This window comes from Macaca nemestrina, chromosome 5 (genome assembly GCF_043159975.1).
Source record: "Macaca nemestrina isolate mMacNem1 chromosome 5, mMacNem.hap1, whole genome shotgun sequence".
Lineage (NCBI taxonomy): Eukaryota > Metazoa > Chordata > Mammalia > Primates > Cercopithecidae > Macaca > Macaca nemestrina.
The window spans coordinates 81,227,317-81,241,839 of NC_092129.1; the positions used below are offsets into that span (position 1 = coordinate 81,227,317).

The window sequence follows — 14,523 nt, forward strand, 5'->3', positions numbered from 1 at the left end:
GCAGCTTTCAAAGAAAGAGAAAACCTCTAGCATTGATTCTATTGATTTTACTGACATTATTCAAAATCAATGTTACACAGTAAATTAATATACTTCAGGGATAACATTTCTCTATCACAATTTCTGATGATTCCAATTCAACTAGGTGAAAAGCAAAAAATAAAAGTAGTTATGAACTATATATGCATATATTTCCTGTAGTCACGATGCTACTTGAATCCCTACACAATTTCTGTGTACTGTACAGTTTTCAGTCAGATTTAGCAGGGACCAATATGGCTGTCTTGATTCAGCACTGTGGCCAGCGACTTTGTCGAGCATCATTGTGTCAGAGAAATCCAACACAATAATGTACATGTATACAAGTACATGGTGGGCAAAGTTCCTCAAAACAATAAGATTCTGTATTTCATATATTCCAAGACTTATTCATATAAATCAACCTTAAGTATTTGAATGTAAAGAATTTCCATTGTTCTTGGCAAGCTAGAAATTCCTTACTTTGTGGTTCATCAAAAACAGTAGCTATTTGTAAAGAAAATATAGTCCCTTTAAAAGGCAAGAAAATAAGGTACAGATTCAAAAGCATTTAAACAAGAAAACTGAGTATTTGAGAATTTTAAAAGAAAATTAAATTCTATTAAAAAATACTTAATAAGAAAACCCTTTAGTTGTCCAAAAATTTTTAACGCCACTTTCATAATCAATAATTTAATTACTTCTAAATTGATTCATCTCTGTATGCCCATGTTTCATTTCTTAAATCAATTCAACTTTGGATTAAGATAAATGTTTATAGATCATTTCCTGACCTGAACTTGCTAATTTAGTCCCCAAATTTAGTAGCTGTGCCTGGCGCTTCAATTATTTTTAAAGAGACATCAGTCTCACACCTGAAGACTGTTATTCATACATGTTTTATTTAATAACTTACTTTTTTCCTTTAATCATGATTTGTAAATTATGACAGCAGTGTGTCACAAATCCCTAATAATGTTACCAGATGAGATACCAAGCATTATCAAACTTTTAGGCAGTTAAGATCTGTTTAGTCTTCTCTTTCTTCAGAGTAAACCGGAAAGAAAAAAAAAGCCAAACTTAAATTCACTGTATTTTGGGATTTACATGTGCAACACACTTAAAAATTATTCTGTGAGCACTACTGACTTTGAGCACTACTATTTTAAATATCGATTTGTTTCCCTTACAAAGTATAAGACTGACATATCTCGCCTCACAACCTAGCGATTTTTAAATTTAAATCCTGACTAATTTCACAACAAACTTTTTATTGTTTCTGAAAGAAGTCTAGCAGAGAATATAATAGTAAGACACCATACAGTCTGACAAGGATTAATGAGAATATAATTATTGAATCATTTGGTTCCAGATCTATTAATTGAGAAGCAGCTATAAAGTTACCAAGAACCAATATGCATTACAACCCGATCCAATTCCTTAAATTTTTATGACCCTATATTGTCAAGCAAAGATTAGCTGATCTTACTTGTAAGATGGAAAAGTCAAATAAAACTTTTTTATTCATTGATAGTATAGCTCCTTTCCCACTAAGTGCTAGAAGAGGCCTTGTATCAGTTTCATTTCTAAAGCTCTGTAGGAAATTAGGCACACTGCAAAGACAAATAATTTGGGAAGCAAGAACTTTCCCTAAGATGGACAAGGGTGTAATTATTATTGAAAATGGAATACTGATTATTACATTCACTTTTGTTAATTTATCATATGATTCCTCTATAAAATCTATGCAAATTCACAGAAGAAAAAAATGGCATAAATTTCATAGCAAATTTTATATTTTTAAAATCATACGAATTGGCATATATTTCCAAGAATTCACCCTTAACTTTTAAAATTTCCCTGAAAGCTTTCATAAAACTGCGATGTTTTGTACTTATTGTTGGACGTAAAAATGTGCTTTTTAAAAAAGCACTTTTGCATTATCATCTAAGTAAATATGGTAATAACTAGCACCCAAAAAATGAAACATTAAGATTTTCTTGATTAGAGTAAAAATCACTTTACGTCGTATTTTTTCCAGCAACGTTGTAAAACGTTTTAAATTCATTCTAACACTAGTTGTCAGGTGTAATTTTCACTTCCATAGTACTTGTGATAGAGAAATAAAAAACTACAATAGAATAGGAGCATAATTTATTTTTCCCTTGCATTAACAATAATACGTATAAAAATCTTCAGTGGAGAATTTAGGTCCATGAACAGTAATACTTGGCAATCTTAAAAACCTAAGGATGAAAACAAATCCACAAAGAACTGGAGGGAACTCAAGAAAACACAGGCACCTAAGATTTCATTCTGTGTTACATGAAACAATTCAAAATGGCGGACTTACTATTACTTACATTTAAGAAATTTCCGCAATAAGGGCACTAAATACATACTGTTAGATTTTACTCAAAAGCACTCAATATTTACCAACGTGCAATTTTTAAAAAAAGTTTTTGGAGTACAAATCCTCATAAAGCACCCGCATCCAATGTTCCAGTCAGTAGTCAGTTAATGCTCCTGCAAACGTATCATTTCTTCTTTGGTTTTTCCTTTTCAAAAACAACCTAAATCCAAGTGCGTTCTTCCCCGTTCTTTTCAAAATCCTTAATTTTAATTCATGAATTTACATCACCGATACCGAAGCAAAAACGATCCCCGACGCCTGCCCGGTACAAAGCAGCTCGGTTTGCGGAGCGCGAAAGGGAGGTGCGCACGCCCCCTGGCGGCACGGCCCCGTGCGTCCCAGAGGAGCCCGCACCGGCCGCGAGGACCCGCCGCCGGGACCCCAGCCTGCGCCGCACCCTCGCGCCCGAGTGGCCTGCGCCCCCGCCCTGCCCTGCCCCGCCCCGCCCTCCTGCTCCAAGCCGGCTTTGGCCGCCCGGCAGCAACCGCAGCGGCGAGCCCGGGCGGCCGCTCTGGCAACGCGGTGCCCATACCGGGCGCCGACCCAGCAGCACGGAGCGGGGAGAGAAAGGTGTGAACCCGGAAGTACATCGACTGCCCGCGTCTTAGTGGCAGCACCGGGGCAATAAATCAGGGCCGGCGAAGGAAAGACGCTGCGCGCCGGCTCCCGAACCGCAACTTGCTGCGAGACCTGTCACTTCCCCGCGGTGCCCAGTCCTCGCCCCTCCCAGGCGCTCGCGCCTCCTCTTTTCTTCCTGCTCCTCAGCACGGAGCTCCCCTCGACGTTGCTCACGTGCCAGACTCGGGACCGCGAGCGGCGTCCGCACCCGCACGCACACCCGGCCACGCTCGCACTCGCGCGGCCGCGGGACCGGCTGCTTACCTCCGGGGCCTCATGGTCGCGTCGCTAGCCTGGGTGTGAAAGGGGGAGAGGGTGTGAGGACGTGTGTGGCGTTCAGTCCCGGAGGACTGGGCGGAGGAAGGGGCCTGGAGTCTGTCACTTCCTGAGGGAGCGCGGAGGTCGAGAGACCTGTGAGGCGCGCGGCGTGGCCGGGAGGGTCAGCACATTGTGAGCCGGCAAGGGGACGCGGAACAGCCGGGCCGCGCGCGGCCACCGGGCGGAGAATCCGCTGTCGCCACCGCTCCGCCGCCGCAGCCCGGCGAGTGGCGGGGCGCGGGGAGGAGGGGGCTGAGCCGGGTGGGGGAGCGCGGGGCGCGGCGGCGGCACCAGGCGGTTCGACTGGAGCCCTGCGTCAGCCGGCGGCACGCGCACACCTGCCCGCCGCCGCTCCCGGCCGCGTCATTGGCTGCCGGCGCCGAGCGCGCGAGATTGAACCTTCCATTCATTCCAGGGCCGGGCGGGCGCGCGCGGCCGTGGTGGAGCTTTACCGCGGGCTCCCCCGAACCCCCGAGGCGCGTTCCCGCGCAGGCTCGGGCGCGCACGGCCCGCCGCCGTTTGTTCTAGTGGAGGCTGCGAGTGCCTGGGCCTGTGACTCCCGGCTCTCCGCGCGCAGCGTTGGTCCCGGAGGGAAGCTCACATGGCCGTCCCTGGGGTGTGACTGGAGGGACGCGGGACGGTGCTACTCCTTGCTCCCCAACCTGACACCTTGGTGCGGTAAAACTGTAAGAAGGTAACAAAATCATATCTGAAGCCCAGGTCTTTTCTTTTACTACAGATGCCCTGGACATCATTCCGAACAGCACAATTCAAGGTAATAATAGTCATGTATTTCAGAATCCAGTGAGCATCGTAGACAATGCCAGAAGTTTGGGGAACCTACTGTCAGCTGTTCCTTTTCCTAAACAATAAGATACTCAACGTCAAATTGGATGATACAAACTTAATAATCATCACTCAAAGAGCCACAAGATCTGGGGCCCAAAATACTGTGATATACACACAGTATTGATATTTTGGTATATGTTCACAAAGTATCACTGCTTTCTCTCCTATAATTTTCCACCTGATAATTTTATAGTTCTCTTTTATACTTTGGGTAGTTTCTCATCAGACTTTCAGAACTAAACAGTACTAGTCAATCATTATCTGACCAGCTACAAAAATCGAGTATAGCCTTGTAATGTGGACTGTTCTGTGGAACTGATTAAAGGGATTAAATATTTCAGCAAACTAAAAATGTGTTCAAAAATTTAAAATATAGAACATAAAAACAAAAGTGGAAAACTTTTCAAATGAAAACACTTTCATTTGAAAATAACTAATAAAGGCCAGTTCACTGGCTACTATTGTATAACTAAAAGGCAAATCTGCAAACTGTTGATGTGTGATGATGCATTTCTCCCTTCCAATTTCTGGATTAGGATTAAGAAACCAATTTATCTATCAAGGGTAACCACAGTCTAGAAAAAAGCATCTCTGGCCTGGGAGTGAGATCAATGCAGACAGACTGATCAGAAGCAAAATCCTGTTGTGACCCCTCCTAAGAATTTTCCACATTGGCTACCACCTTCAGCAAATTCCCTGGATGGCTGCTCAACTTTCCATTGGGTTAGTGGAGTGAATACCACTTACTTTAAAGATGCTTTTTCACTGGCAAGTATGTAAAGTATCTCTTACATTACTTTGCTAAGTAGTACAGAGGATTCTTTCAGATACAATTCCTTAGTTATAATCATTGTATCAATTTACACTATGATTCCAAATATAATTTAGAGGAAAAAGATGTGGACATAGATTACTGGAAATGAAAAACAGCAATTAATTATCACCATCTGAAATGTGATATGCTTTGACTTTAAAGCATTATAGTAGTATTTTACTTATGAGTAGAGCTTACAAATGCACTTATAGAATGAACTCTGTTTTTTTTTAATAGCTATGTTTTTAGGTATTTTGTAAGCCTTTCAGCATTTAAGTGTGATGCATATTTATGCAGTACCTATTTAAAGTCCTGAGAAGAATTGTAAACAGAAAATAAAAAATTAAAACACCACCCAGGGTTAGTATCCCAGCACTCAAGAGGTCGTCCTTCTTTTCGATTTCAAACTAGTTGCCATCATGCCGTCATGCTGCTGTGACACAAGTAAAAAAATGGGACATCATAATATTTAATGTATTACTTTATGTAAGGTACCTGAAAGGGGTGATGATGAACATTGATAGGCTAAGCATTTATTAAGGAGTATGTTAGCATGATTAGAAATGAATGAAAAGCCATAAGAACAAAGGAATTTATCGTTTATGTATGGCTCTTGGCGATTTCTTTTTCTTTTTGCGTGTTTTTTTTTTTTCTTTAGACAGGGTCTCACTATGTCCCCCAGGCTTGAGTGCAGTAGTGCAATCTTGGCTCACTGCAGCCTCCACCTTCTGGGTTCAAGGGATTCTCATGCCTAAGTCTCCTGAGTAGCTGGAAATACTGGTAGGCCTGCACTACCACGCCCAGCTAATTTTTATATTTTTAGTAGACACGGAGTTTCGCCATGTTGCCCACGCTGGTCTGAAACTTCTGGCCTCAAGCAGTCTGCTCACCTGGCCCTTCAAAGTGCTGGGATTACAGGTGTGAGCCACCATGCCTGACAGGGGCAATTTCCTTCTAAAAGTGAAACTTGGGAATTTCTTTCTAAAAGTGAATCCTTCTACCTGGGACCATGGTGATAATTTATTTTACTTTATTTCCAACCTCCCCTTTTTTAGAGACCCGGTCTCACTCTGTTGCGAAGGCTGGTGTACAGTAACACCTTCCTAGCTGACTGCGGCTTCGACCTCCTGGGCACAAGTGAGAATCGTCTTCAACCTCCTGAGTGGCGGGGACTACGAGCGCCTAAGTTTTTTGGGGTTTTTTTTGTTTGTTTTTGTATGCCTAATTTTTTTTTTTTTTTTTTTTTTTTTTTTTGTAGAGACAGGTTCTTGCTTTGTTGCCCAGGCTATTCTCAAACTTGTGGTGGCAAGATATCCTGTGGCCTTGGCCTCCCAAAGCACTGGGATTACAGGCATGAACCACTGTGCTTGGCCTGCTTTACTTTTAGAATATATCTAATAATTATTCCCAAAGAGAACAGGCTCTTACTCTTAGTATCTCCAATGCCTACAACGGTTCCTAGAATATGGTAGTGTCTGAACGCACCCTGATTATAGTTTCAAGGAAATACTTAGCAAGACCTTTAGAAAACATAAAATGCAGTGTTTCATATTTCTCTTACCCTCTATTTTTTTTACAACTGGAGTATATGGAAGCAAGCCCCAGGCATCGTGTCATTTTACTTATGAATTACAAGTATTGAGTGTTATAATGTTGAAAAACTAGGCTTATATGTTTATTATACTACGTTAAAACAATTTGAAAAATAGAGTTGGCCGGGCGCGGTGGCTCACGCCTGTAATCCCAGCACTTTGGGAGGTCGAGGCGAGCGGATCACTTGAGCCCAGGAGTTGGAGACCAGACTGACCAGCATGGTGAAACCGTCTCTACAAAAAATCAGGCAGGCTTGGTGGCGGGCGCCTGTAGTCCCAGCTGCTGGTACTCAGGAGACAGCCGGGAGGCGGAGGCCGCAGCGAGCAGACACTGCGGCCCTGCACCCCAGCCTGGGCAAAATGGTCACCGCTTCTCTACAAAATATTAGCTGGGCGTGGTGGCGCGCGCCGGCGGTTGTGGCTATTGGAGAGGATGAGGTCGCCCGTCCGACCCGTAGGCAGAGGTTCCAGAAAGCTAAGATCGCGCCTCTGAACTCCAGCCTGGGCGACAGAGTGAGATCCTATCTAAAAAAAAAAGTAAAGTAAGAAAGAAATAGAGAGTTTAAAAATAAACTGACCTGGCGGCGGTGGCTCATGCTCGTAATCCCAGCACCTTCTTCAGAGGCTGACGTGGCGAATCGCTTGAGCCCAGGAGTTCAAGACCAGCCTGCGGAAAATGGCGACCTGGCTCGCTACAAAATATTCGCTGGGCGTGGTCCGCACGCCTGTGGTCCCAGCTATTGGGGAGGCTGAGGTGGGAGGATCGCTCCAGCACGGGGGCGGAGGTTGCAGTGAGCCAAGATTGCGCCACTGCACTTAAGCCTGGGCAACAGTGCGATCCCGTCCTAAAATGGAAGAAAGAAAGAGAGATTTAAAAAGGTTGGCCGGGTGCCGTGACGCACGCCTGTAATCCCAGCACTTAAGGAGACCCAGATGGGCAGATCGCTTGAGCACAGAAGTTCCAGACCAGCCTGGGCAACACGGTGAATAGCATTGTATTTGCTTTCTAGGATAGCTGAAACAACAAAAATTAACGTCTCACAGATCTGAAGGCTTCCGTGTCGATTCTGGACTGTGATGAGAATCTGTGCCATGCGTCTCTCCTAGCTTCTGGTAGACTCGGGCATTCCTTAGCTTGTAAATGGCTGCTGCTTGTGTCATCACATTGTCTTCCCTCTCTACTTATCTGTCCCCATGCCCCAATTTTTCCTTTTCAGGCGCCAGTCAGATTAGGACCCACCCTAATGATTTTTTAAGTAAGTCCACATTTACAGAGACTGGGGGGTAGGACTTCGACATCTTTTTGGAGGGACGCAGTTCAACCCATAACAAGAATCATTGTTAGAAGTGGATGAGTTTGCTTCTTCACTGAAAAATTAGTATCATTCTGCAGAGAACTGACTTGCTGCGCATGGCACAGATTTTTTGCATTTATCATAGTAAAAGAAATCAGTCACGAAAGCTTGTTTTAGACTGCTACATACCTATCACAAATATAAATTATTTTCAACATTAAAAGTTAATAAAGCAAGCACTGTCACCCAAATTATATGATATCTATTGAACACTCCCTTGTGTACAGAAGAGGAAAATTAAAAATGAACGGGAAGTTTCACATTCATAAAAATTGTTGGCTACGTGCGGTGGCTCACTCCTGTAATCCCAGCACTTTGGGAGACCAAGGTGGGTGGATGACCTGAGGTCAGGAGTTCGATACCAGCTGGCCAACACGGTGAAACCCCATGTCTACTAAAAATACAAACATTAGCCCGGCATGGTGGCGGGCTTCTGTAGTCCCAGCTACTCCGGGGGCTGAGGCGGGAAAATCGCTTGAACCCGGGAGGCAGAGACTGCAGTGAGCTGAGATTGCGCCACTGCATTCCAGCCCGGTGACAGAGCAAGACTCCATCTCAAGAAAAATAATAATAAAAATTGTGACACACTTGTGTTTGCCTATTGAACTGGCAAAAATCCTAAAGTTTGACGACACACTGTGTTAAAATACAGATTTAAAGTTTTAAAATAATTTTTTGGTGAGGCTCTAGGTAAACCCATAGTTGGATACATTGCTGGTGGGAGCACCAAGGGGGCACAACATTTAGAGAGGAAAATTTGGTGAAGTCGAAATCTCTCAGAATTTAAAATATACTCTACGACTTAGCAATCCCTTTCCTGGGAAATTATCCTACAGATATAAGCACATCTTATACACATAATAGCAAATGATGTGTATACCTGGATTGATTTTTATAATAGCAAAAGAATGGAAATAACCTACGTGTCCACCTACAAGGGCTGAATAAATAAACAATGGTACATCGAGATGTAAAATCTTTCTGTGTATTTATATGGGAAGAGCTCCACAATACATTGTTAAGTACAGGAAGCTGCATGCCAAACATCACATATGCTGCTTTTGTATGAGAAAGGAAGGGGATAATCAGAATATATGTTATACTTATTTATATACTTATAATAATTATGTAATATATTTATATACAGAAACATTCAGAAAGATATATAAGAAACTAAACGATTGCCTATTGTGGGCAGATAGGGAGATCAGAATGGATGGAAGTAGGTGTGGGAACAGTATGTTACATAGTTCTGATTTTTCAGCCATGTGAATGTACAACTTATTTTTAAAAATTTAGTAAGAACAATAAGGTTATGAAAAACTATTGATGCTACTTCTAGGAACAGTGCCTTTAAAAACCTGTATTTTGAAAACTCAATTGCTAGAATAGATAACCTCAAAAAAAATGGATAGATGAAGCAAATGTGGCAAAATCTTGATAACTGTTATCTGGGTAATGGATATCTGGCATTGTACTAGTCTCTCTAGTTTTATCTATGTTTGCACATTTTCACATTTAAATGTTCTCTCAATAATCAAAATTTATGAAATTTCATAAGAGGTATCCTTAAAGTGTTATTTTTAAATTGTTAATGACTAAATATTCTAGGCTCTGGGGAGAATCTATGTAATTCAGAGCTTTAAGGTAGGTGCTAGAAACAGTCAGTAAAGCCTCCTTTGAATAGATGGTCTTGCCAAGTATGTGGACTGGAAAAAAAGAATCCTTGGCAGAAAGACTATTTATTATTACAGTTCAGTCATACATGAATCTACAAAACGCAGCTTTTTAAAATCAAACTTCTTTATCCACCTCCAACTTCTGAAAAAAATCATTGTTCATTTTTTAATTTTTATTTAAAATTTTTAAAGCTGTATTTTAAATTATTAGAGCCATGGTGTAAAGGTTTTTATCTCACACCACTATCAGTTTTTTTTTAAAAAGTGTTATGCCCACACTTCTGTCGAGGAGATAAAATATCTTATCCTTCCATCCTTCTTAGGTTCATTAGCCAGAGCCCTGTAAATTAGACTAACAAATGATGCAGGAGCCTTTATAAGATAATGAAGAACTGGAGAAATAATTCCACCTAAGCATTTTTATAGTAGGTTTGTTGAGGGGTGGAGAGTCTTGGGAAAATGTGATAGGACAAAAAGATCTGAGCTAACAGTGGTAAACTGGGAGAAATTTCGTGTGTTCTGTTTGTTTGGATTCCCCTCAGGGTGCCTCCATCTTCAGAGATAAAGATGCCCCCTTCCTCCGTGTATAGGAAGGGCACCTCTCATGTGAGGGTCTTATGACCCGCCTCAAGGAAGCAGGGCAAGGTCAGACAGTTCTAACATCTGCATTTCTCAAATTCCTTCAGCTTAAAATATTCAGTTGCACCAACGCACCATACTTTAGGGTAGAATGCTGTGAACCCCATCACCTTCAATTATGTATATTTATTTATAGATTGTATACAAACATGTACAAGTAGAAATTTAAAAGAATGAGATTTTTAAAATTGTAATTATGTGTCTCCCATTCTTCATTGGATTATCTTCTATGCTTATCCCATTTGGAGGCTTTGGCCATCCTATCACTGTGGCCACAAACATAGGCTGGAGGTCAGGGACAGTGAGCAGCCCTAATCCTGCTCTGCTATTGCTTAAGGCATAATCAGAACAGAAAAAGTACAAATTCATAGGATGTTTATCCCCACTTCTGGACAATTAAGATCCAAGACTTAATGTTGGTACATTAGTATCATTTTTGTATATTACAATATAATAATAATTTAGCCCCATGAGGGCAGTTGTTTTCCTTATTTTCTCTGGCAACAATAAATAGTTGTAGAATAGATTAAATATTTGCATGGCTTTCATCAAATTATCTCAAGCCTTCAAGGCATAAAATGATTTATTAGCCCCATTTTATAGATGTGAAAACTGGTAATCTTAAGTGAGATAAGTGGGCTTTTAAGTAAAAGAACTAGTGTTCAAATTCAAATCACCTGATGCTCAACGCAGTATTCTCTGTGCTCTAGGGCTTCTTCAGTCTGACATATTTTTGTTTCAGGTTTTTAATTCACAAATAAGGGAACACCTCAACAACCATTTTTTCATTTATACCTATAAAAAATTTACATATTCTTACAGCCGGGCGCAGCAGCTCATACCTAGCACTTTGGGAGGCTGAGGCGGGTAGATCACCTGGGGTCAGGAGTTCAAGACCAGCCTGGCCAACATGGTGAAACCCCGTCTCTACTAAAAAAAATAAATAAATACAAATAAAATTAGCCGGGCATGGTGGCTGGTGCCTGTAATCCCAGCTACTTGGAGACTGAGGCAGAAGAATTGCTTGAACCCAGGAGACAGAGGTTGCAGTGGGCCAAGATCATGCCGTTGCACTCCAGCCTGGGCAACAAGGGGGAAACTCCATCTAAAAATATATATATATATAAAAGTATACATATATGTTCTTATATATATATTCATATGTATATGTATTCTTACTCTTACATATTCTTCCTCCATTCCACAGATCTCTTAAATCCTCAGATTTTAATCTTAACTTTGCTTATATCTCTTCCTTTATTCCTATATTTTGCTAAAATTTTGAAGTTTAAAAAAGTATACTGTTATTCAAACTTTTCATTAATTTCATAATTAAATAATTCTAACACTTATTAAATGGTTTATTTAAATTAGTGCTCTCATGGCCCTTTTCTATTTTAAAAACATTTCATCCTGGCCAGGTGCAGTGGTTCACACATGTAATCCCAGCACTCTGGGAGGCCAAGGCAGGAAGATCAATTGAGGCCAGGAGATTGAGATCAGCCTGGGCAACATAGTGAGACTCTATGTTTACAAAACAAAAAAAATTTAATTAGCTGGGTGAGGTGGTGCGCACATACATCCCTAGTTACTTGGGAGGCTGAGGCAGGAGGATTGCTTGAGCCCAGGAGTTCAAGGCTGTAGTGAGCTAGGCATGTGCCACTGCCCTCCAGCCTCAGCAACAGAGCAAAACTCTTTCTCTTAAAAAAAGAAAGAATTTATTCCATCATCAGTCATTGGCATGCAATTAAAAAATGAGATTTTAAAAATAAAATTGTAATTATATGTTTCCCTTTTCTCATTGGATTGTCTTCTGCACTCATCCCACTTCTTGGAGGCTTCTGGCTTTGAGCCTCCTATCAGTATGGCCACAGACGCATACTGGATGCTAGGGACAGTGAGCAGCCTTAATCCTCCTTTGCTATTGCTTATGAGCATAATAAGAACAGAAAGAGTACAGGGTAAAATTATATTGATACAAGCATTCTGCTGCCATAAACAATAATTCAATAGAAATAGAATTAAAATAATAATGTTGGGCCAGGCATGGTAGCTCACGCCTGTAATCCCAGCACTTTGGGAGGCCAAGGTGGGTGGATCACGAGGTCAAGAGAGTGAGACCATCCTGGCCAACATTGTGAAACCCTGTCTCTACTAAAAATACAACAAATAGCTGGGCGTGGTGGCACATGCCTGTAGTCCCATCTACTCGGGAGGCTGAGGCGGGAAAATCACTTGAACCTGGGAGGCGGAGGTTGCAGTGAGCCAAGATCATGCCACTGCACTCCAGCCTGGCAACAGAGTGAGACTCTGTCTCAAAAATAATTAAATAATGTCACTAATAGTATCTAACATTTATATAATTCCTATCTGAAGTCTGATACAAGTGCTTCACATGTGTTCTTTTATTTAATGATCACAACAAACATCTTAGTGTGACTGCTAAACTCTTCTACAGGTGTGGCTTTTCCAAATTATGCAGCTGTTAAGAGGCAGAAAAGCAGCAAGGGATGATCATGATCTCAGGTTGTACTTCTTGATTTATTGCGTCTACTCAATGCTGAAATTCTTGAGGCTTGATTCCCAGGAATTACAAATTTAAGAGTGCACCAAATGCTGGCTTTTGGTCTGGTAGGGAAGTTGAGACTTTCCCTCTGAAGATTCAGGTCTAAGTCTGCTGAAATGAATTGACAAAAGACAGATTAACAGGAGAAAAACCAATCTAAATGTATTACGTGCATAGGCACAGGAACCACATGAAGTTTGAGACTCACAGAAGAGCCAGATGATTAAAGTCTGTGTAGCATAGAGAAAGGAATAGAGGCTTGGAGTATGGCAACAGCTTATGGGAGGGAGAGGGGAGGAAAGGCATGGTGAGCAAAGGCTGTCTTGTTTTGCGGATGAAGCCTCAAAGGTAGCAGCCTTTAGAAAGAAAAAAATGGTAATCTGTGGTAAAAAAAATTTTCTGTTAGGCATTTAAAAGTGTTAGGACATTTGGTCTCCTTTTCCTGGAGTCAATCTTTCCTAGGTCTGGATAAGGGGACCCCTGAGAAAGACTGTAGCTGCTGTTTATTTCACTAATGTAGATTTCCCCACAGAATGACAGCTTTTAGGGAGCTATTTCTGTGGTCTGTAGCCCCTCTGAATAGCCGTCTTAAAATATGCCATAGAAGTATATTTTGGGGTGGCATATTTTGGTTTCCTTCTGTCTCTGAATATATCTTCTGTCTGATCTTCTTCTTTTAAGATTCCATGAAGGGAAGATGACATGCACAAAAGTTTTTAACTAGATCCAAAGATACCAAGTTTAGAAATGGTCTTCAAGGGACTTCTTACTCCAAATGTTGTAAGTGTGTTTGAGTGTACACTTTTACTGGGATGAGAGTTCACAACCTTCATCACACTCTCAAAGATATCCATAACCCACAGGAGGTTAAGAACCACTGACTTAGAGAATGTGTGAGGATCAGGTAACAACTCTCCTCTAGGAGTGCCAGTGCTCACATCAATGGTAAACTGTACTTCTAAAAAAAGAGGCAGAGAGAATTGTGTGATTATGAATGGCTTGGCCTTCGTGGCCTTCCTACTTGAGATTGATTGATTGCTGTAGAAATCAGGGGTAGAGCAATCTGGAGAAGACAATAGCTATGAAAAAATATTCAGAACTTTCTTTAAAGCAGCAACACAACAATCAATGAAAGTTATTCTAGAGTTGGGCTAGTATGGAACTCCTGGCCTCAAGCAATCCTCCTGCCTTCATCTCCCAAGTAGCAGGGTCTACAGGCCTAAGCCACCAAACCTACTACCAGTAGGTCTCTTTAAAGACACTTTGTAGCAGCCCTTCACACTATTCTAATGTTTATTCTAGAAACTGACCCAAGGGCTCTATTTGGCCACTCTGCATTTTAATGTAAATGTTCCTGTGCTAAACTTAAAATGTAGAAATAAGGTGACTGGTATCTGTATTTAAAAGCCACCAAGTTTCTTCACTTTCTCAAGTTGTCATCTCAATAACATAACAGATTTTTTTTTTTTTTAACTCTGACTTGGACTGGTCATAACAGTGCATTAACCAATTGTTACTTGCACTGAATTGGATATGTTGGCTCTTCACCACATTATTGCCTGGTTATGTCAAAAAGCCTTAGAGACTTTGAAATGCTGCAGAATATAGTATAAAGATCCCTGATTTCACAGACAGACTTAGATTTGAGTCTTGGCTTGTTTA

At 41.4% G+C, this 14,523-nt stretch overlaps 1 protein-coding gene across 3 annotated transcripts in view; it reads right to left on the reverse strand.

The window, feature by feature from the left end:
* Positions 1-7,612, reverse strand: part of LOC105478785 (lin-28 homolog B) — a 132,265-nt gene extending 124,653 nt beyond the window's left edge. For 2 of the 3 annotated variants that reach the window (XR_985442.2, XM_011736423.2), the window contains exon 1: positions 7,201-7,612. Coding sequence is in view for 1 of the 3 variants with exons in the window: in XM_011736423.2 (XP_011734725.1) it covers positions 7,201-7,218 (18 nt within the window). In the remaining 2 variants the exon portion in view is untranslated. Of the gene's footprint in view, positions 1-3,313; positions 3,661-7,200 lie in introns of those variants that run through there. The other variant, XM_011736424.3, reaches the window with a different exon arrangement.
* Between the last annotated feature and the right edge of the window lie 6,911 nt (positions 7,613-14,523).